Source organism: Priapulus caudatus, unplaced genomic scaffold, assembly GCF_000485595.1.
Source record: "Priapulus caudatus unplaced genomic scaffold, Priapulus_caudatus-5.0.1 Scaffold570, whole genome shotgun sequence".
NCBI lineage: Eukaryota > Metazoa > Priapulida > Priapulimorpha > Priapulimorphida > Priapulidae > Priapulus > Priapulus caudatus.
The window spans coordinates 154,568-177,984 of NW_014577631.1; the positions used below are offsets into that span (position 1 = coordinate 154,568).

At 42.6% G+C, this 23,417-nt stretch overlaps 2 protein-coding genes across 6 annotated transcripts in view; one reads left to right on the plus strand and one right to left on the minus strand.

Moving 5' to 3' along the window:
* LOC106811747 (putative phospholipase B-like 2) overlaps positions 1-5,547 on the minus strand; it is an 11,978-nt gene extending 6,431 nt beyond the window's left edge. The window contains exons 1-5 of one of the 3 annotated variants that reach the window (XM_014815465.1): positions 2,867-2,894; positions 1,803-1,948; positions 1,366-1,598; positions 1,008-1,102; positions 623-783 (exon numbers count right to left, since the gene is read on the minus strand). In XM_014815465.1, the coding sequence (XP_014670951.1) occupies positions 623-783; positions 1,008-1,102; positions 1,366-1,598; positions 1,803-1,807 (494 nt within the window). In that variant the 5' untranslated portion in view covers positions 1,808-1,948; positions 2,867-2,894. Of the gene's footprint in view, positions 1-622; positions 784-1,007; positions 1,103-1,365; positions 1,599-1,802; positions 1,949-2,866; positions 2,895-5,322 lie in introns of those variants that run through there. The other 2 variants (XM_014815462.1, XM_014815464.1) reach the window with 2 other exon arrangements.
* A 236-nt stretch (positions 5,548-5,783) lies between these two features.
* On the plus strand, positions 5,784-23,255 carry LOC106811743 (PHD finger protein 12-like). 3 transcript variants are annotated; one of them, XM_014815457.1, is made up of 18 exons: positions 5,784-6,194; positions 7,498-7,688; positions 8,975-9,050; positions 9,317-9,451; positions 9,729-9,836; positions 9,970-10,162; positions 10,291-10,405; positions 10,575-10,707; positions 10,981-11,151; positions 12,860-13,006; positions 13,203-13,589; positions 15,939-16,134; positions 16,690-16,812; positions 17,393-17,509; positions 18,889-18,984; positions 20,479-20,561; positions 21,100-21,342; positions 21,890-23,255. In XM_014815457.1, the coding sequence occupies exons 1-18, from the start codon at positions 6,147-6,149 to the stop codon at positions 22,058-22,060; spliced, it is 2,733 nt and encodes a 910-aa protein (XP_014670943.1). In that variant the 5' UTR covers positions 5,784-6,146; the 3' UTR covers positions 22,061-23,255. The 3 variants fall into 3 exon arrangements, with proteins under 3 accessions (XP_014670943.1, XP_014670944.1, XP_014670945.1); XM_014815458.1 differs by having other exon boundaries at positions 15,942-16,134; XM_014815459.1 differs by lacking the exons at positions 21,100-21,342; positions 21,890-23,255 and having other exon boundaries at positions 15,939-16,138.
* The last annotated feature ends 162 nt before the right edge of the window (positions 23,256-23,417 follow it).

Here is a 23,417-nt window from a genome sequence, read left to right on the forward strand (position 1 = left end):
AACACTCTCTTTCGCTCTTTCCCCCTTCCTCTCCTCCTTATTCCCTCTTTCTTTTCTTGCATTTCTTTCCGATCATACAAAATACATATAGCCATATATTTTCTGCCAAAAAAGTGGGGGGGCCCGGGCCCCCCCGGCCCCCCCGTACGCGCCGCCCCTGACCAGGAATCACGATAACCAACTCACTCTCTTTTCCTGACACATATATTATTATGACCGTATGAGAGTGACATGAGTGAAATCTGCAGACGTCTGTGGGAAAGATTAGGCAGTGATGTCCTGGGCATAACAGGGCAATTATGACACCACTAAGCAAATAAATAAAACTATAGCATATCTCTAAGCAAACCCCTACCTGCTGCATTACACCCCCTAAAAACCCTCTATATATAACTATATAGAACCTATAATATTACTTGCTTACTATATCCCGTTTGTCTCGCAATGGGTGGTCCACAAGATAATGACGATTAAATATTTTATATTGACGATAAATACGATTATCTTGTGGACCGCCCATTGCAAGACAAACGGGATATAGTAAGCAAGTTTCATTTCCGCAATGGATAATATTTTTAACCTTATAATATTACTATCTATCTTTTACATGCTGAACACTTACGTTCCGCTGTTAAACTTGCTGAAGATTGCCGTCCATTCCTTCCCAGTGTTGGCGAGTCTAGTCGCGACTAGGACTCTCATCCACTCCAGCACCTGTCTCTGTGGTTTCACCTGTGGCCACAGGCCTGCATTGCTGTTCCCAATGGTTGTCTCCATGGCCACCTGCAAGTAGAAAATACATGAAGATCCATGCCACTTTCACTTGTTCTCTCAGATTTTTAGAAAGCACATTAGGAGATATTAGTACAATTATCAAGTAGTTTTCGAGCCTGAATAAATAAAAGACGTACGAAAACGTGAAGTAAGTAAAAGATTTACACACGAAATGTTCCATCTACTTCAGATCCCTGCTATCTAATGTTTTAATTTGAAATCCCAATGTTCACCAGGCTAGAAGACAGCAGATAGAAATCGTCAATGGAGAAGATTGTTCCTGGATAGGATGACATAGACATAGTGTGGCCTGGCACAATATCAGAACCTGAAAAGAGATAATTTCAATGATCTAATTAATTTAATAATTAAAACAATAAGAATACCTAGAAAGTGAACGATACCATAAACCTATAGCAGAATATTTGCAATTGTTGTTCTAATAAATGTCACATTTTCCTATTAAATGGAATCAGGTAATGCATGTTTGTCGCTTTATTTTCTCATATCTTATTAGTTTGAAAACATAATAAATATTAAACATGAACATTGTGCACAATGTAGAGATTTGCTGTGATATTATACTATTACCCTTCTGAGGAAGACTGTGATATTGGAAGTTGTACTTCTTCAGAATGCGTAACATTGACTGGTATGTTGACCACGAGTCGTGTGCAAAGTATAGGTCCTTGTTGCCAGGCAACAGCTTGATGAGGGCGGAACACGAACCGGAGCCGAGAACCCGTTCGAACCGATTCAAAGTGACGTTGTTCTTGTTAAAGACCTGCTCCAGGTCTTCCAGATCTCCACTCAACTGGAACATGCTGCAAGGTGGTTGATAAAATGTTAGCATTTTTATCATTTTAGCACAGAGCAATCTTTCTATGGAGTTAAAAAAAATTCAATCAATTTCTAATGACAATTTAAAAAATCCCAATCTGATTTGATCTTACACATGTACCTATAGCAATATTGAAATGGTGCAATGAGCATTACACAGAACACACATACTTTAACAAGCAACTTACAGCATTCTGTTGGCAAAAGGAATATCATGGAATATTGTATTGTGTTCGATGTCGTTGTCCAGTAAGGTATGTTGGTAGTAGCCGTCACCTAGCTGTCTACTGAAGCCATCGTTCAAACCATTCAACTGAGCAATAATCAGCTGGATCTGAAAATAGATTAAAAATAATACGGTAACATTGCGTAAAACATCACAACATCGACTGCACCACATGCCCACAACACACACACAACGGCATATATATATAATTATATACGAAGGTGTTCTAAACAACCGGATCCGGTTTTGGTATCCTGAAAATAAACAACCGGGCTCTCTTCTTGATTGCCGCATAATTTTGTCACTATTTTCATTTATTATTCATTTATTTGCTAATTTTATTTTATTTTTAGATTTAGGATAGGGTTAGGCGTATAGGGTTAGGTTAGGGTTAGGGTTAGGTGTTTAGGCGTCTATAGCTCTAACTTTCAAGTTGGTTGCAGGTGGCTCAACTGTAGGGTGTTTCGCTTCTTGATAGTAAAGTAGCCGTTTCGAAACCCATAAGTGGATGTTTTTATTTTCCTCTGCTTTCTATTTCTTTGTATTTTATTTGTTTCTGGCATTTATTATTTGTTCCGTATTCATTTGTATTTGTTTCGCTGTAACTTTTGTTTATGTTAGGAATTTCAATATATATTCTTATGTTTTGACATTAAAAATTTACTAATATATTTGTCCTGTTATGTCGGAACACTGACCAATCAGAGAAAGAGAGCCGGTTGTTTAGTTTTCAGGCCTTCCGAACCGGAGTCCGAGTCGTTCTTAGCCACTACCATATAATATATACTATATATATATATATGTATAATCAGGCAGCCACAACAAACAACATGATTTGATGAGCTCTTGATACAAATGATATATGCTACACAAAATGGCACAGAAGATATATTCTTACATCATAACTATAAGAAGAAAAATGTAGAGACACCCGAGTGACCACGAAATGTATGTCAACACTATCTGAATCATTATATTTGCAAGCATTAACAACACATGTTAATGCTAAATCATTCTACAGCATACTTGGTGCCAATACGGATCCGTATCCGCTCGCTGTTGCAATCTGATTCTCCAGGCCAATCATTATATTATTTTCGATAAACTTCTGGAGTTTAGGTGCACATTTCTTGCCCTTCTTCGTGTGGTTAAGAAAGAATAATAAAACGAGAGTAATGATCTATTGACTCATCACTAGATGAGTTCGCCTAAATTAAATGGCAATTGCTATGCGGGGATGCCAGGTGTAATTAAACATGAATGGTCAGCGACAACTTGCACTCACCTTGCAGTAGCCATATGCACAGGTTTGATCCAGTGCAGGAATATAATGCCGTCCTTTGGTTATAGGTAGCCCTTGCGCCCAGTCCTGCCTGCATATGCTTGCTGGGAGTCATCATGTTCTTGCGCTCGTATTTACCTGTAGGAACGCCCACCTGAAATAATATCACAGCTGGAAATGTACTAGAACTGATTTTGACTAGGCGACACTGCAAATATTGCGCAACAGTGGGGGCACATACTACTAGCACTAGCTGTGTTGGCACTATGATCTACAGCAGGAAAGCGGAATGCTAGCACCACGGCACGGACGCACACACATACATTTATTTACGCAAACTGTCAGAGAAACTAAGTGACATTCAAAAATGAAAATGCAAAATATAAAGCCTGGTCCTGGAGGTGGTGAGGGAAGGGAGAATAGCCGAGGAAAACAGGGGAGGGAGGTGGGAAGGGAGGGGGAGGGAGGCGGGAGGAAAGGCGCGAGGGTAGGACGGGATGGAAGAACAACCCGCCTGTACACCCCTGCACGTACGTACGCCACGCGCCGCGATAGGCTCTAAGTACCTAGTAGTATCTAGAGTAGAGTAGCTAGATGCCTACCGAACGCACACACGCAAGTCTAAAAGTAAGGGGGAGTGTACGGCGACTGTCAAGCGCAACAACTACTAGCGATTGCAGCGATGCAGACAGACGCAACGTCCACCACCAGGGGCGCAAATCCAGGTGGGGACAGGGGGGGACCATGTCGCCCCCGAACGAAATTTTCAGCAGGGCACATGCATTATCAAATGTTCCCCCACGATTATTACATGATTTCTGTGTCAATGCATATCCCTGTGTTGTGTAGTGTGTGTGTGATGTGTGTGTGTGTGTGATGTGAGGTGTGTGTGGTGTGTGTGTGTGTTGTGTGTTTGTGAAGTGAGAACTTTTTATTTGTGTGTGATAGTGGCAGTCAACGATTGTTGCTTCTTTCCTTTTTACTTTTTTTTGCCAGGCTCTTTTATTTCATTCAAGAGTGCATTTGAGAACATAAATCAATGATGCATGCACAACTTAGAAGAAAATGTGTCTATGATAAATTCTAGTACGTTTCTTTTCTATAACAGCGTTTTTTTTTGTTATATTAAAGTAATTCTTATGCACATGAAATCATAAAAGAAAGTATGTTTATGAAGTTAGGTAGCATTCACTCACATTAGACAGTGCACACTGATTCAAAGGATTAGCTGGAACACGAGCTATATTTTCACGCAAAGAGGAACACTGTGTAACTGAGGGCATCGGTTTTAATAATGTAATTTTCATTGTAATTTGATGATATATTATAATACAGGGCTGCCAACATTGGGTGATAGGTGAGAGTGAGATCGCGAGGGAGCAAAGCGACGCGAGGGGGGGGGGAAGGGGGGTTTCCCCCCTCCACGGTAGGAGCTTTTGCATTTTTATAACTTCAATTTGTGCAATTTGGTGCATAGTAAAGTGACTGTTTTCAGATATTGTAAGATTTTTTTTGCTGTGCGTGAAATATTTCAGCATTTTATTCATGAAGAGATATTCATGCGTTAGATATCTCAGCATTTTTTTTGCTGTGCGTGAGATATTGTAAGATCAGCGTGAGAGCGTGAGATTTGGGTAAAATGCGTGAGTCTCACGGTCAATGGTGATGGAGTTGGTAGCCCTGTATATACACGATATATGTATTATGATATGACTGGACCAACAATAATACGGACCAATTTATTTTGTGATCAGCCTCAACACCAAATATATGGTTTCTGCTTTTTTGTTTTCTTGATTTTATGACTGCCATGTGGACACTTTTCGTAACCTTATCACAAACCAAATGCATGTGTGTGTGTTGTGTGTGTGTGTGTGTGTGTGTGTGTGCGAGGGGCGTGTACAGGGAGGGGGGGGTCCAGGGGATCCCCCTGCTCCAGTGCTCGCGCAGAAAACGCATCTGAGGGGGTCTAATTTCAAAAAATTTCTGGGGGAGGATTTTTCCCCAGACCCCCCCTTCGCGTGCTCGCCACTAATGTCCCCCCCCCCATTTCAAAATGGATTTGCGCGCCTGTCCACCACTACATGTCGCAAGTCCGTGCTCGTTTGCTAGCCTAGAGTAGAGTAGTGCTCATGTGACGAGGCGCCTTTATAAGCGACAACAAATACAACTTACAAAGCGACGATGAATAGGCACTTACCCAACATCGTCTATCGAGTCATTAAAGTGAGCAAAAGCAACATAATCCTCGCCTTTAGTGGTATTTAGAAAGAACTCCCCCGTCTCCTTGTCGACCGACACATAAACTACTGTAGCTAAATTCCATGGAAAGGCACAACATAAAGCAATGAAGAGAATTGCGAACTTGTAGTTGTAGTTACACATATTGTTGGAATAACATTGACAAATGTGTTTACCTTTGATAATACTCAAGAGATGGCACTGGCATCGGGTAGCCAAATCAAATGGGATCTGATGTTAGACAGGCAGTTTAGAGCCATATCATTGACTTTATATATAATACATACCTATATTATATCATTTATCTGTTATTTTATTATTCACAACTCAATTTAAATAAAATGGTTATTTAATATGTTATATTATTACTAGTTTTCTTACTACCCACAAGCGAGAGCTGCAATCCCAGCATTCCCGTCGTCTCCGACATGTTAGCTTTCAAACAGAAGGAGAATGAAAAAATTGACATATCTTTACTATTCTGAAATTAAACAATAATGAAGTTAGCATACCGTTAGGTTCGGCCAAGACCCGTAATTTCTCAAGTTTATGTGAGGTTTCGTGGACAATTGATGCATTTGTAGTGGAGTATAGTCGAGGTCTTGTCAGCGCGGGAACAAAATATTTCGTTTCCAGCACCACCAGAAAACAGATTGTTACTGTTACTAGTGTTAGCAGAAACCTGTCTGTACGTTATGGACGATTAGTCTAAGAGCTGACGAATCACACTTCGTGATAGAACAAGATTAGATCACCTGTAATCAGTGGTCTTCACATATTGAAATGGCTTCAGCTGTCTATGATTTGGATGCCAAAGGAGGGCTCATGGAGGTGATTTTCAATATATTTTGTGTGTTCGATTACATATTATCAGGAGTTAATAAAGACAAAGGAGTTTGACACGTATTTGGTACTGATTTTACTACATTTTGTCGTACGAGTTCGATGTGAATAAAAATACAAATGTATACAAACATGAGCTTCTTTTGTTCACTGGTCCTTATTCTATCTTCCGGTAGTATTACAAACCGCGTAGCTTCCTTCATTTTGACATAAATCGTACTTTTGCACGACATGGTTTTTACGCTATTTACCATCGTGTGACGAGGCCAAGCGGTAAATTTGCATACAGCAACTGGAAGGAGGCGCGGCAGGGCTTTTAGGCCGTAGTCTAACCGAGTGCAGAAAATGCGCTTGGAAATTAAGTTACGTTGCAATCATGCTGGGTTTAAAAATTAAAACTATTTTACATTGAAACTATAGTTAGAATGCCTTGTTTTTATGGTTGAATCCCGCAGTTTCCTTAAATAAACGCTGCGCTGGTAAAATATCTGAACTACTTCACCCGCGGAGGAATGATGTGTATGAATCTTAGCGAGTAAATTGACGCTCCAGCTGATTGTAGCTTTTTGCACGTGTTTTGCATAGCAACCGTTACTATGCAATTGCAGGCAAACGAATGTGTTTTAGACTGTTTACACCTTACTTATCATGACCAGCTGTATGTGATAAAGGCGAGAGTTAACGTCGTCATCACTCGGCTTTGTTAGCCGAACAAAAACTTCTTCGGGAGATAACTTACGGGAGACGCGATCCCTGTCGCACCTCCTTCCAGTTGCTATGTATGCGAATTTACCGCTTGGCTACGCCACACGACGGTAAATAACATGAAAACCATTTCGTGCAAAAGTACGATTTATGTCAAAACGAAAGAAGCTACGCGGTTTGTAATACTAGCGGAAGATAGAATAAGGACCAGTGAACAAAAGAAGCTCATGTTTGTATACATTTGTATTTTTATTCAAATCGAACTCGTACGACAAAATGTAGTGAAATCGGTACCAAACTCCTTTGTCTTTATTAACTTCTGATATTATGACATGTATTAACTATTAGTATTATACGTTTGTGAAATTGTGCCAGAAAACTAATTACTTGGTATCCAACAACCAGCTTTATTAGACAAATTCTGTAATTGCATCAAGTAACTATATAACTTTGAAGTTACTTAAATTTCAGTAACTTAAATAAAACAAGATTTACTTTTGCATGTTGCTTGCTTGTTGTTAACTTGTTAGTTAATTGCTGTTACATCTGCTAGCACATTGACGAAACCGAATGGGATCTATTTTAGCAAATCCAGGCCATGGTGGCTCCACCTATGAGTGAAGAAGCACAAAAGAAAATGAAAAGGCAGGAGCGGTCTCATCGACCAAGATACCGACCAGGACGTGCAGTCAACAGAGATTGTTGCGACAGCTGTAAGGAGGGAGGTGACCTGATATGCTGTGATAGATGTCCTGCCTCATTTCATCTACAGTGCCAGTAAGTTTTCATGCTGCTATGATTAGTGATGTCCCGATGATCGATTATAATCGAAAATCGATCGATTATAGTCTCAAATTCGATAATCGATTATGAAAACAAATAATTGATTATCGAAAATACTAAAACAAACAAACAAGGAACTGTACTCACGATGTGGGAATTGATATGACAAGTAGAGCACAAGTCTTGTCAGTCCTTGTGTTTTAAGATAACACAATACAGGCTAACCAGACGAACACGTCTACTCGACGAAGTACAAGTAGTTATCCTCCGCATGCAGTGCCGCGGAGGAAATTGTTTTCGTGGCCGTTTCGGTTTCGTGTATGTGACGGTGTGTATGTCTGTGTGTCTGTCCTCTCGATATCTTTGCAACCGTAAGAGGTAGAAACTTCAAACTTGGTCCACAGTTGCATCTTATGAGGCGAGAGAACCCTATTGATTCTGAGCCATTTCCATCCAAGGTCAAGGTCGCAGGGTCATTAACTATATTTCGAACACTGATACGTACGTATGCAGAGCTGCGTGTGTTGTGATATCGATTTATTCCACCGCGCGCGCTACAATGCACTGGACCAATGACGAATGCTAACCGTTCCACGAACACAAACAGAAACTAGAACAGAAACGACACGCATTCGCTTTATATGCAGAAGACTCGAATTATATTTTTATGCGCAAAGTTCTCTCGCATACGAGACCCAAACTACCGTATAGCACGCATACATCGCATCACACCATATTGCCCCCGAACCCCCCTAATTTGGCAAGCCAAGGTGTGTGATTTTTCACTCGCCTGCCTTTTCTAAAACACAAGGACTGCTTGATCATGTTTGTTTAAAACTTTTAATGTTTTAATAACGGCATTTAAACCATTTCTTTTTAAATTGATTAAATACTGTATAGGAACAGACATTGATATACATACATCAACCTTCACAGAGTTAATACATGATCATAAAACATGATAATATTGAATGCTATGTATAATTGTATATACAAAGTAAGATTAAATTAAATTATGCTATTATTAACCGATTATCGATCGGTTAAGGGAAACCGATAATCGATTATGAAATTCCAGCCGATTCCCATCACTAGCTATGATGCTATTAATATGAAAACATTACCAAAGATGTGCAGATTTAGACACGTAATCCTTCATCGTTCGTTGCTTTAGTTCAGTTATTGAAAGTAGTCTAAGTTGAGTAGTTTTTCACAAGGTTCATTTAGGATACTTAACAGGGAGATGTACTAGTACCCATGCCATATTTGAATATCTACAGTGATCCACCACTTGAGGAGGAGGATTTACCTTTAGGCGAGTGGTTGTGCTATCGTTGTAAAGTCACTCCAGTCGTGGTAAGCATTGAAATTGTTTTCTCTTTATCAGAATGTAAAATACAATGTGGTTAACAAGTTAAAGTGCTTTATTATCTATCTGTAGGTTGCATCAGTGGTTAGTGTTTGAGATCGATAAGTTGGTGATGTGTGAATGAGCTAGGATGCTAGATGTAGTTTGAATGAGTGGTCTGATATGTGGTAGAGCATTAACAAATGGCAATGTGAATGCATCAGTTGGGATTGTTCATTTTCGATTTTCTAAATTTCTTGAAACGTTTGCACAGGTTGAAGACGATACTCTATCAACATGCAGCACAACCAGTAGAAGCAGCACGAAGACAAAGTCAAAGGACAAAAATGGGAACAACCCTGCATTAGAATTGGATCTTTCCAATAGTATGGACAAGGTCAAGTCAAAAGTAAGTAGTTATATAAGTAAGTATTAAAGTAAAAAGTAATAAAGTATATAGTATAAGTAGTATATATAGTATTATAGTATAAAGTAATTATTAAAATCCAGAAGGCAGCTGCCTCAATCAAAAGTAATAAAAAATAAACAATTTTTAGTAATTTGTAATAATTTTTAGTATATTTGACATCAATGCGTATTAGCATCATATTTGATAATCAGTGTAAGACACTCGTATACGCACGTCTGTGTAAACCCGCTGATTTTCGGGGTCACGCAATCTGCAGGTAATGCACAGGCACCAGGAGAAAATGATGGACAGGTTGTCGGACGCGAGAGATAAGGCGGGCGACAACAAATGTGAATCTCACGCCACTGAGAGGAAACCACCGAAGGTGAGACCATGTAGCGATTGCTCCTAATGACGTTGTCGTCGTTAGTGTCGCCGTCATGTGAGCGTGTCCGTTGTTCTTCACCTGGTCAGTTGTGCACGAATCACTCGGTTCGTTTGGTCGTCGGGTGTTGCAGGAACGCGCGTCGGAACGAATAGCGCAGATGCAGCTAGAGAAGTGCTTGCAGGAGAAGGCTGCAGCACAGGAGCCGCCCGAAGAGGAGGAGGAGGACGACTCGCCGCTAGGCATGCTGATCCGTGCTGCTAAGCTTCGAAATCCGAGACAGTTTGATCTGCCTGGCCACCTGACGTGCACAGCTTCCATACCGGGTGAGGATGCCTGCGATTACGAATGCACAAGCACCGGGAATCGTAGCGATGAAATCAGTGTGTGTCGTGCGTGTGTTGTGCTGTTCTCTGCTTCGGCGATGTTTATGATGATTATCAATCGTGTTTAGGTACGTACAAGCCGAGAATGAGCTGTAGCAATGGTCGGCTAAAGAAACTGCCACACGAGTTTGACAATAATGGACTTGTGCCTCTTCCTGCCAAAGTCTGTTTTATGTGCAACAAGTAAGTATTAACCCTTCTTGTATTTGTAAGCCTCATACAACGTACTCCTGCAACCTACAGATATGTGCTCCACAATTATGAATGTGGCGCTCAATAGAATGACATCGTATTACGCGTAGACGCTTAGTTGCACACTGATGGTTGATCCACATGGTTGCTTTCTGTGCAGGAGCTGCCGAGTGGGTGCCTTACTGCAGTGTGACTACTGCCCGCTGCTGTTTCACCTCGACTGCCTCGACCCTCCACTACCCTGCATGCCGACCGGTCGATGGATGTGCCCGAACCATGCAGAGCACGCCGTCGTGAGTGTCCAATCTTTTCTCGCGAACACAAGGAACAACTCGCTGCTGTCGTAGTGTCTCGTCGTGTAACAGCCGATTGTGCTGATAAGAATGTGCGACTGAGGGCGCGCGTTGTCCGTCACACCGATTGTCACTGTGCTGATAAGAATGTGCGACTGAGGGCGCGCGTTGTCCGTCACACCGGTTGTCACTGTGCTGATAAGAATGTGCGACTGAGGGTGCACATTGTCTGTTACACTGATCGTGACAGTAGTCGGCGGCTCTCTTACGTAGGATGAGCACGTCTTATGGAGCTGCAGCCTCACGGAACGTGTCAAGTTGTGGAACAAGTACTGCGGACCGGTGAATCAGCACTCGATCAAGATCGACTTCCTGAAGAAAATACACCGGAAGCATCCGCCGTTCAGGTACAAGGTGAAGCACAGTGGACGACCGGGAGTGAAGGTAATCTTGCAACATCGCTGAGGGTTAGGTCATATGTACAGTATGGGTATGTTTGTGTGTGCGTGCGTGCGTACGTAGGTACATACGTATGTATAATTTCCAATCAAAATCGCAATTTCTTGTAGACGTCTCTGTGGGTAAAGATCATATACGGTCAGCAGGGTTCGACACTAACGCTAGTCCGTTAGTTCGAGACTAGTAAAAAATAAGAAGGACTAGTAAATGCCCCATAGCCGTTAGTCCTGCGAACTAGTTATTTTCCCCGTCCTTCACCGTCCCAATTTCCCATCCTATCGATTTTACTATAGTCTCCGGCGGCAGCTTCTCTCAACCAAGATCCAAGAGATCAATATAACTCATTGCCATCAACAAGTTTTCTCTGTTAGATGCGCTAGTAGACGCTAGCACGCTCTGCACGCTCTAAGCACGCTAGACCCTATGACAGTACAAACATTGTTAAACAATGGGGCCACGAACCAGTCTACCGATCGATCGTTTGACAGTAGCTGTTGACATAGAACAAACGGTCTGATTGTATAAATGACACAACTAATCAGTTATACGCTCTCATAGAGAGGTATTTACATCGCAACCACATTGCATGCATGTTTTACTTGAACAGTTGAAGCAGTCGATACAAATAGTTATCTATAGTAGTGATACAAGTAGTGAAGCAAAGTAGTAGGTACATCCTTATCCAATACTAACATCAAGGTTGGTATGTGGAAGTATTTGGACGGAGCTCATCCTCCAAATGTAAGTCGCAGGAGGAGAAATTAGATGGCCAGCGCGTCTATGATAAGAACAAAAGGATGCGTACGTTCCAGCCAGCGTGGAAATCGTCATACCCGTGGCTAGAGTATGACCCGTCCAAGGGTATGACCTGTGGTGCAGGCTGTATGTCTGGTAGTTTTTTCACCGGCACTATACAAACTATCGTTTGGAAACTGTTAACGTGCATGATGCTTCCGAGAGGCACAGAAAGATCATAGCAAAAAGAAATGCAAGAACCATGCCTGTTCACGAAACAGTGGGGGCAAAAACACTAACTTTAATGAACAAGGCCACAAGTGCAAAACTGAATATCCTAATTAGCAACTGCTGACAGCTCTGATAATGATGATTACGCTAGCTACAGAGATGTAACCGTCTTTCAAGAGAAGGCCTATGAAATGTTAATAAACCAAATTATATAAATATTTAAAAAAATCATCATGATCACTTCATTTGTTTTCTTATGATCCATATCAAAGTTACGTATATTTTATACAATTGAATGTCTTTTACAAAATCTTTCTGGGGGAGACCCCTTGTACCCTGGGGGAGACCCCCTGTACCCCCTAGCAGAAGGAGGGCTCCACCCTCCTACCCTACCTACCTCCCGGCAAATCACAATGCTCGTCGCTTTGCGCCTAGTAAGAGTTCTTCGGCAGGACTAGTAGAATCTTGGAAGGACTAGTACATTTTTTCTTTTACTAGGCCTGTGGACTAATGAACTAAAATGGTTAGTATCTAACCCTGTTCAGTTGTTCTACAACAGTTCTGCTTGGTTAACATTATTACATTTCTGTGTAATGCACTGTTACTTGTGCATGAATAGAATAACCATTCTTCAGTACATGTATTTGTATTTGAATTACATTTAAGCATAATGCATTTATGCAATAAAGATTTAATAATAATAATCATAAATTTTATTCGATGTTAGGTGCCCCAGTCTATCAAGGATCACTATCACACGCCGCCTCCATCACTGCCACGAGCTATGCACAACATGGACACGTCTCCCCTGCAGGTGCCCGCCTGCAGTACAGACGATCTCTCAGCACGACTCTCGTTAGAAGAGCAAGAGCAGGTAACGTCAGTCTGTGTATCGTTACATTAAAAGGTGCATGTATGTGTTATTGACGTACTCACGTACGTTAATAACATACGTGTGTAAATGTGCGAAAATGAAGACCAATGCACGCGCACGCACACACGTAATTTGGTGATCGTGTGCGGTTTCCATTTTTGCTCGTGAATTAAGCGTCGGTCCTCGTATGTTTCAGTGGCTATCCAGTGTCGTTTACCTGCAGAGCAGTATAGCGCACTACCTAGCTCAGAAGCAACTCTCAAGGTGCGAAGCGAAGCCGGTAGCTTCATGCGCCGTCGCTCCCCCGTCGTCGCCCTGCGACCAGCAGAAGTCGAACGGCGGCGAGCCGGTGTTGGTGAACGGCACTCTACCGCCGGACGCGTCGTCGTCGTCGCCACCGGGAGCGCCACCGAAGCTGCGGCCTGCTTCCGTCTCGCTGCTGCCAAACAGCGACGGCAGCACCGGCGACCGGACGCGAGTCGAAGCGGGCGGCGCGGCGGCGGCAAACATTCCAGGCAAGCAGGTGCCAATGGTAGCGAACAGCGCAGTGCCGCCCACGTTGAAAACACCGACCCAACCGAACGTAAGTGGTGGGAGTAGGTGCAGGGGCCTCTGTTTACGGCGTGTGAGTGCAGGGTGCAGTGGGTTCGAGTGAATTGTGATGTGTGATTTGTAGAGGGGAGTACCTTTAAAAAGCAACTAGTGACTCAAGTTTTTGCCCGATGCAGGGGGTGTGCTGGGTGGGTTGCGTGGAGGCAGGCGGGGCATCTCAGGGATTGAATTTTACGACGGCAACTGACGGCATTTGCCGCCAGAACATATTGATTTGCCGTCAGAGGTAGTCTGTATCGGCGGCAAGTAAATGCCGTTCTAAATGCCGTCAGATGTATAATTTACGCAGAGGCTACGGGTACGGGTACGGCAGCCGTATCTTAATGTCTCGAGGCTACGGGTACGGCAGTCACCCTACGCATGCGCTGCAGCCGTATCTTAATGTATCGAGGCTACGGGTACGGCAGTCCCACACACAAGTGCAAACAGTCACCCTAACCCTAACACTAACACTAACCCAACCATAACCCTAACACTAACTCTAAACCGACTCGGCTATCTTATATATGCGTGTCATAGTACCCAATTAATCTATGGTGTATAACCTTTTGCTTTTAATATTTTGCATCTGAACTGACAATCAATCCCAACCAACTGGTGTAGGCTAGCTGGCACAATAATGTTCATTTTCATACTTCAAATCCGAGTGTTTTCTAGCTCATCAAGAAATCTTAATCGTGAATTAAATCGTGAATTAATTTCCAACGGCATTATTTTGTGGGAAAGCGACGCATGCGCAAATGGACTGCCGTACCCGTAGCCTCGAGACATTAAGATACGGCTGCCATACCTCCAGCCACTGTGTATAATTTAACACAAACAACGACGGCAAGTGCCATTGCAACGTATCGTTGTTGGATTCTTTGTGAAATAAATTCATTCTTATATTTTCCTTCGACGTTCTTGTTCTTATTTCGGATTTCCCTCAGATATGAGGAACCATAGAACCGTATGGTGCTGCCACCGCCGCTGTTGTCACTGTATGGTGCTGCCACCACCGCTGATTTTATTCAGTGCAGAGTTTGTGTTTACAGATCGCTTAGCAACGTGATTCACAGATCATTTCATGCATTTTCTTGTTGCTTTGTGAACTTTCTTCTGTTTATTCTCGTTGTAAACATTAAATATATGCACAAAAAAATAATTGTATATATGTTAATCAATATCATTATCTTTTAGCCGTATAACTTATGATTTTTAGCTCAGCTGACGTAGTCAGATGCAGCTTATAGAATCGCATGATTGTCTGTGCGTGCGTGCGTGCGTCCGTCCGTCAACAGTTGGGCACAAATCTTAACCGCTCGACGTACGGTCACGATATTCGGGACGTGGCGGGGTAATCCGAAACGAGTTGGATGTCGAAGCTGGGGGTCAAGGGTCAATAGGTGTAAAGAAGGGGAACATTCCTCCTTAACTTAAGGTATAGGGAGGAAATGCAGAATTGCGGCAAAATCTAAACGGCTCGACCTAGGCTCGTGATAGTCGGTGTATAGCATCATGGTAGGAAAAGCCATCACTGTGGCCGAAATTGGAGGTCAACAGGGCAGATTTTTAGACATTTTCTGAGGACATGGTCTGACGGAGCGATTGAAAAACTTTTTGTTTCAGCGGTGACCTACCATTTTTATGGCTTTATTGAAAGGACCATGAAATGTACTTTCCGTTGACATGCGAAGAGTAAGTGTCGGATAACTTTTTGACCCTCAAGGAGGAGGTTTTAAAAACATGGATTTGTTGACCTGTTAACAAAAGGACTGAAATGCTTTTGCTATTAGAGCCCCCCCCCTCCCCTCCCCTCACCCCCGCCACGACACACACTACGCTCGCGCTCGACGCATATCCTGATGACATGTGAATAAAGCGAAGTCATTAAAGTTACACAGCTGTATCTTTATTACTTTACTACCAGTAGGTATACAGAAAGCCTATCATAGATTTTAAGATCTGTATTTGTAGTATCCTAGATATTTGCTTTGAGCGCGAACGCGGTGGCAGGAGGGCGCACTTGATTCGTTTGCCAGTGAGAAGAATACATGGCTACAGTACACGTCAGTTGAGTGCTGTCGCTCTGCGGCACTTGTTCACAGAAAACCGGCGCGTTCGGTTTTCTAGACTTGCTGTCAGAATGTTGCTACTTGCTGTCAGAGGGCACAGCCTCTGACAGCAAGTAGCAGCCTTACTTGCTGTCAGAGGCAAATTGCAAAATTCGATGCCTGCATCTGGTTTCGGTGACTTTCCATAACGTAGTGATCGGAAGTAATTTCCGCTCCGTGCCATTAAATGCATAGTTCTTGTCACGATGGAACGTTTCCGTTCTCAGCAGATTCAGGGCGTGGCTACACGGCTATTGCCTTCTGCCACACCCAAGGTGAGTGCTGGGTCGTCTGCGTCTGTGCTGAGTAGCACCAGGGTAGCGACCGTAGCCCCACAGGCGCAGCCAGGGAGGTTACAGACGCGCGTGCAGACCACACTGCCCTCTGGTACGAGGGTTGTCACGGTGACCACGCCTGGGCAAGGTGGGTACGCACTCGTCGTTACGTTTACGCTCGTGTGTATTTAAAAACGACCCCCGGAAGAATCGTTATTTATGGTAGCCAGGATTTTGGGGGTTAGATATGTAGAGAATACATATGGATTGCTAATCTTTTCTTGTAATTGAGAATCTTATTTTCTTTAAATTGTATTTGTTTGCAATTGGTCATCTTTATCTGGTAGCCAGTGTATGCATTCCATCTGTATTTAATTCACGTTTCGTCTAACGGTTCATTGAGCAGAAATTTCAAGGTTGATAATAAATATTGCTTTAGAGCAGGGGTTCTTAACCTGTGGTCCATGAACCCCTTTAGGGTCCGTGGATGAGCTTCAGGGGGTCCGTGAACCAGGCCCATACAAATTTTGTGTTTATGTGCTTATGTGCATTTTTCGGGGGAGGGGTCTGTAGCTTTGACCAGATTCTCAAAGGGGTCCATGACTCAAAAAAGGTTAAGAAACACTGCTTTAGAGTGTGCTCTACGTGTTCCACACACATGTAGCTTTAATTTTCTTCATTTCTCATTCAAATCTCATTTCAGGCAAGATCAACTTGTCGGGTTCCAGCATGCCTCAGAAGATGAACATAGCCGGAGCTCTGAGCTCGTCGCCTGCGATACTCAACCTAAACAAGCAGCTGCAGGCGTCGATAGAAGGCATCGGCGGTGAGGAAATAAAAGCAGACTGCTGCTGCTCATTGTTCTTAACATAGGCGTTCATCTTTGCACGTGTGGTTGCCTGTGGTTGTGAATTGAAGGATATATATATAGTTACTGAGGAAACGAGTATACAGCATATGAGCATAGCATACAGCTCATTGTCCTAGCGTAGTATTAGATTACTGAACGCGTATTTATCTATGTATGTACGTTTAAGGTCATAGTTCGTGAGAGTAAACAAGCATAAAATACTGCTGATTGTGCTTATACAGCAGTTTGATTCATCTTGACAGTTGTATCTATCTGTGTCTGTGAGTTGAAGTGCATAGGTGGTGAGCAAGCAAGCACCAAATAGTGCTCATGTTTATGTAGCAGACTGGTTTACCTTATACGGCTTCATATTTGGAATAGGCAGCTTGGGTTAGGACTACAGGGTGTGTTTTCACTCGATCACCTGCCCGGGTTTTCTCCAATAAGAAAATTTGCTCCATGGTAGCGAATCTAGCGATGAACCAGTCCTTGCCTATGACATGTATGATTTGAAACCACTGACGCGTGTGTGCTAGTTGCTCTTGTCGTTTTGCAGACGTGGAGCTTGGTCGGCTGGACGAGAGGCTGGTACAGATCCTCGCCTGGCAGCGTCTGCAGCAGCTGCTGCCTCAGAAGTCTGCGCCGAAGAATGGAGCCACCACGGCATCTCTAGGTATGTGGGGTCCCCGTACTGCCGCAGCGTATACTACATCACCTCGTGGTGGGAACAGACATGTCAAATGTCAAATTCGATGGAATAGAGAACGAATGTGCATATCAGAATAGTTTGTAGTGGTATAGAATATCATTCATTATATTATTATTATTATTGTATCCCCCGAACGAAGTTCGTGGGGATACTATGGGTTTGGCGTCGTCGAGCCGCCGCCACCGCCGCCGCAGAGATTTCCTTGTGAACGCTCTACCGGCTGTAGTTCTTCTCGGATCATCTTCAAATTTCACATGAAGGTGCGTTATCGTACCGTGAAGACGCCAATCGTTTTTGGTGTGGGCGGAGTCATCGTTGCCATGGTAACAACATTTTTTGTCGAAATATTCTAGAACCTGTAACTTCTCCAGTTTTGACCCGATTGTCATGAAATTTATATTTGTATTAAAATTTATAATTAAATTTATATTAAAATTAAAATTTAAAAATTTAAAAATAAAATTTAAATTTAAAAAAATATTTTAATTTAATATTTGTATTAAAATTAAAATTTTAAAAATAAAATTTAAATTTAATATTTCTATTAAAATTTGTATTTAAATTTAGGATTGTCATCAAATATATATATATATATAGCACATGTTATATCGGCCCTGTGTCCCAAATTCCATGACAATCGGGTAAAAACAGCACAAGTTACAGGTTCTACAATATTTCCACAAAAATATTGTTACCATGGCAACGATGACTCCGCCCACACCAAAAACGATTGGCGTCTTCGCTTTACCATAACGCACCTTCATGCCAAATTTGAAGATGATCCGAGATCAGGTAAAAACTGCCCACCAGGTCACTGCGACCTTTATTTCACCTTTACCTTGACCTTGATCATATTTCCCTTCCGCTCTCTAACTCAGCCCCTAATTCACCTAGCGCGACCAAACTTGGTATGCTTACACATCTTGGGGAGAAGGTCTGCCGCATACCAAAACCACCACTGCCCTTGACCTTAGTTTGACCTTGACCGTCGACTTACATTTCTTCTTCGGATTCCTAGGGTAACCAGATTCCATATACTTGCACATAGTTGGCTAACAAACCTTTGTCTTTGTGACTTATTTAACTTTACCTGCCTTCTACGTCCTTACAGATATATTCCATTCATACTAGATCACGGGGGATACATGTAGTTTGGCGACAACTGCTCGTTTCTAGTTATTATTATTATTACATGTATTATATTTATTATAAGTTATATCTTAATATCATTTTGCATTTTTACGAAGCTAGCTGAGATTCGTGAAGCGATTAACGTCGATTACGTTGCTATAATCTCGTCTCTGATTATCTGGTTGTAACTACTTTTATCATGCGTGTTTCAGAGTCGTCCAAGGTGCAAGCACGTGCGATGGTGTGTCCCCTGACGGGGAAGGGACAGCCACACTCCATGGTATACCGAAGTCTCTCTATAGGCACAGGTAAGGTTAACTCATGTTTAATTTTTAAACATAAATAACATTTAAACATAATCAACTTTAGTACGAACTTAGTAGACTTTTATCCCCCCACTTTTTAGCTCACCCTGACATCGTCAAGATGAGCTATTGCCATGGGTCGTCGTCCGTCCGTCCTTCCGTCAACATGTGGCTATGGTCAACGATAACTCAGGAACCGTTTGACCCACATGTTTGAAATTGGGTATAGTTGTTACTGCTATGGGAGAGGTTTGAATGTCCTATTTTGGAGCACGCCAGTCGACGTACTTTCGAGCCACGGCAATTTTTTGGCAAAAATGGAAATTGCCATTAGTCAGTTCAGGTTCAACGGATTTTGCTCATTTTTGGTATGTGAATGAATAAAGGCTGGCCCCAAAACGTATTACAGGGGTTTTGATATTTAAAAAAAAATTATGCAAATTAGGTAGGTTTTGGCAATTATATAGCATATTATATAGACACGCAGGTAACAGTCTGTGGTGTCACACTCGTCTGGTTCGTGTTACAAGATTTCATTGACAATATCTTTAATGCAAAATTGGCATTTCCTCTCCACCCTGCCGATAAAACGTCTATATTAGAGTAAAGTTTTACAAAACATGTCGGAACGCAGCATAACCTATTAATTTTGAACGCCATCGCTAAGAAACATCAAAGCGGGTATAGCGCCATCTACCGTCTCAAATTGTGATTCATTTTGGTTTATAAATTATTATTGCGATATACAGATGGCAACCGTGTGCTACCGCCTAGAAAAACTCATACGAAGTAAACACTTCCGTGCAACCAATTAACCTTTGACAAAAGTTGTGTTATGGGCAGGGAAACACCATTGTCACGTGGTATATAGCAGCTACGTGGAATAAGCGTATCCTCTCAATCTTACACGTTACACATCGGGAGCTCCGCTTTTAGGCAGTGCTTAAATCTGAATATTATAAAAACGTTAAATGGCGATCATTTAGGTGTAACGCCATCACTCGCCCACATCTCAGACTTTCACATCTCAAACATTTATTTTCACATAAAAAATTACACATAATTATCAAGAGTATATAATGGGAGTTCTCCCATATATACTCTTCGTTTCTATAATGTACGTCGATGGTTGCTCAATTAAAACTGACTTCTTCTCACTCACTCATTTGTGTCCTTTTTTGTGGTGAGCTACAGTGTCATTGACACTTTCATTAAGTTCAGTTTTTCCGTATTTTTTTTGCAATTCTGGTGAGCTTTTTTACAGCTGATGGCAAGAACTTCAATGCATCAAACATTGATATTTTTATTGAAGCAATGATTATTGTAAGGTTGTTTGCTCTGAATGTGTTGAGCAAACAATGATAGGCAGGCAGCAACCAAGTCAAGCTGCTAGTGTGCGTGCCTGCGTTTCTGCGAACGTGCGTTTGAGTGCTGTGCATGCGTGCGTGTTGTTGAGGGTATTTTAATTGAATGGTTGCGCCTTTTTTTAATTGACAGGAGCTGATATGGACCTGTGCCTAACCAGTTACGGGCATTGCAATTTCATCTCAGCAAAACACGCCTGCATATTCTATGACGAGGTGAGGTTCGTCTTCGGATATCAGATATGGTTCATCATACCTACAATTATCCACTGATCTCGACAGTCACGATTATCGACGTCACCATGTATCATGTATCTGTGCGACATTAGTGCAATAAAATGAACTTGAATTAACGTAGCTGCTAATACGTTCGACAATTCTGTAATCTGGCATAATGCTACCGGCCTGTTGCAAAATGGCACAACATGCATCTGCCCGGGCGAGTTGTAGCTGCAGTCGCTGCAATCTGCGGCGAGAGGCCATTGTGAATGCTCTGTTTCATTGTCCTTTGTTCCTCCTACCCGTGTGCTGTAGCTACAACGTACTTGCGTATACTGCAAGAGCGCATAAATTAATATATGAAGAAAATGCAAAAAAAAACGCATTTGCTGCCCAAATTCGGTCGCGAGTTCTGCGGGGGCGGCTAAACAAGCAAGTGCCTCTTCTCGCATTCTAACGTCGCGAGTTTTGCAGGGGGCGGCTAAGCGAGTGTCTCTTCTCGCATTCTAACGTTTCCCGTTTGCTGATCCGACAGACGACCAAGCACTACGAGCTTCTCAACTACAGCGAGCACGGCACGACCGTCGACAACGTGCTCTACTCCTGCGACTTCTCTGAGAAACCGTACGTCGTCGCGGCGACGAGCAGCCTCGTGCAGGACGTGCGGCAGGCGATAAAGCGTGGGCAGCGGCGGAAACGCAAGCTGGTCGAGCAGGAGGAGGCGGGCAGGAAGGAGCAGGTGACGAAGAGACTGACGATGAGTGCCCCGAGCTCAGAGGTACGTATGTCTGTGCGACACTGCTGGTGGGGTAGAAATTACCTTTTCAACACGGGAGTCCAACGGACTCCCTGCCAACAAAATGAAGGAGTCCTTAGTCTGAAGTTCAAATTTAAAAGATTTGCTGAAAAAATACGGTAATTCCTCGAGGCCGTGCTCTGGAACGAACTAGTTAGTCTAGCAGAATTTTCAGGGAGTCACACGGACTTCTGCATATGTCAAATCAGGGAGTATTTGACTCCGGACTCGCGTTAATATCGCACCCTGCTGCTAGAGGGAAAGGGTGAGGTGTCTGTGAGAGTAGAATGCAACCGCGAAAAGACTTCCAGACACTGCTGGAAGAAAGCGTGAAGTGTGTGTAACTAAGAGTAGAATGCGACCAAGAAAAGCTTGTTGTATACAAAATATGCAAACATGTTAGTGGCGGAGTGAAGTCGTCGTTTACGCGTTGGCTTTTCCGATTTCTTGTGATTGCGCACGCGAATCTCGCGTGAACGTATCGAGGCGGGGCAAAACGTTGTTCTCATCCGGTGCTGTGCGTTTATAGATCCGGAAGCCGTGTTCGTGCAAGGGAAGCAGTTCCAGCTTGATAGGGGGAAGCGGTGCTGGCTGGGAGGGAACGGCACTGCTTCACCACGGCAGCTACATCAAGTGTGGGTGCCTCCAGTTCGTCTTCAGCATAACAGACTACGCCACCAAGGAGATGGGTGACCAGTAGCGCCATCTGTCTCTACTACGTCTACAGTCGGTCGGGAGTGCGCGTTCCGTACAGAGACGAGGACGCTTATACCCCGGCTGTGCTGCTTGTCGACAATCAATCAGTCGTTGCAACTCTTTTAGGGAAAGTGTTTTATACCAGAGATCATGTAGTAGACGTCAGTGATTGCCATCGTGTGTGGCGCCATCTACTGGACTGTGCACGCACTAGTGAAGCCACCACTCTGCAAGTCAGTGTCAGGGACTGAGTTATCAATGTAGATATTTTTTACTTCGTGGGTACACGACAAGTGCTATGTAAATGGCGTGTAAATTTTCCCTTCTCCGCCAACTGTAAATTGGACGTACGCTCCTGATTGTACATATTGCCGTCGGTCTCTCGTGTGTGGAGCGTGAAAATGCACAAGCATGTTTATTGACTTCCAGTGCGTGTACGCCATAGTTACCATATGTGCGAGGTCCTCATCACTATTGGCTGCGACATAGGCGAGCTATTTTTGAATGATGGAGGGGCTTGTGTTTTGTATTTTACTGTATAGCAGATTGGAAACTGGCAACAGTCTGCTTTCATTTCATCTATAAAAGATATTACATGGAATAAAAAAGAGGAAGTGGTTGGTACTGGTTTTTTGTCACCAGCTCCCAATCACTTAACTAAACCAAGCTTGTGGCAAGTGGTTTGCTCACAATTAATAGCGAAATCCTGTTTGATTGGACCAACTACCCTTATCCAGATATAGCTATTGTTAACTGGCATGCATGGGTGCATGTGACACCGTGGTTCTGTATAGTTTCTGTATTTATCGTCTGTAAAGGTTTGATGTATAGTGTTCAATATGGTATAGTGGAAAAACTTTATATCAAAATTATATCCACATAAAAATTCTCCCTAGAGTTAAGATGGCTTATAACATTCTTATGCAAGTGAAAACCAATATTTACGTGTTTGGTTATAGGAAAGCAATGGCCACTAAAATAATTGAGCCCCCTGGTGTTAAAGTAATTTACAACAGTGTCATTGATACATTGGACTGTCCTTTCCTCCTGTTACCCAAGTGTTACCAAATGCTTGGTATGTTTTCTGTCCACATATGCCTACTCAGTTGGGCAATATTGTAAAGTTTTTTTGACCATATTGAAAGAATATATTGTATTGAAATTTTTATTAAAAAATGTTAAATTGATTGAATAGAAAATGGGCTGTTAAAAGTTTGTCATTACAAGTAGGTTATAGTTAGATATTTTTACATTTTACATACTTGCTAAATCGATACCGCCAGTATATTATGGGGAAAAAACATGCTCACTGAATAAGTTGGCACTATTCCAGCCACCCACCTAAATTTACACTGATCAGA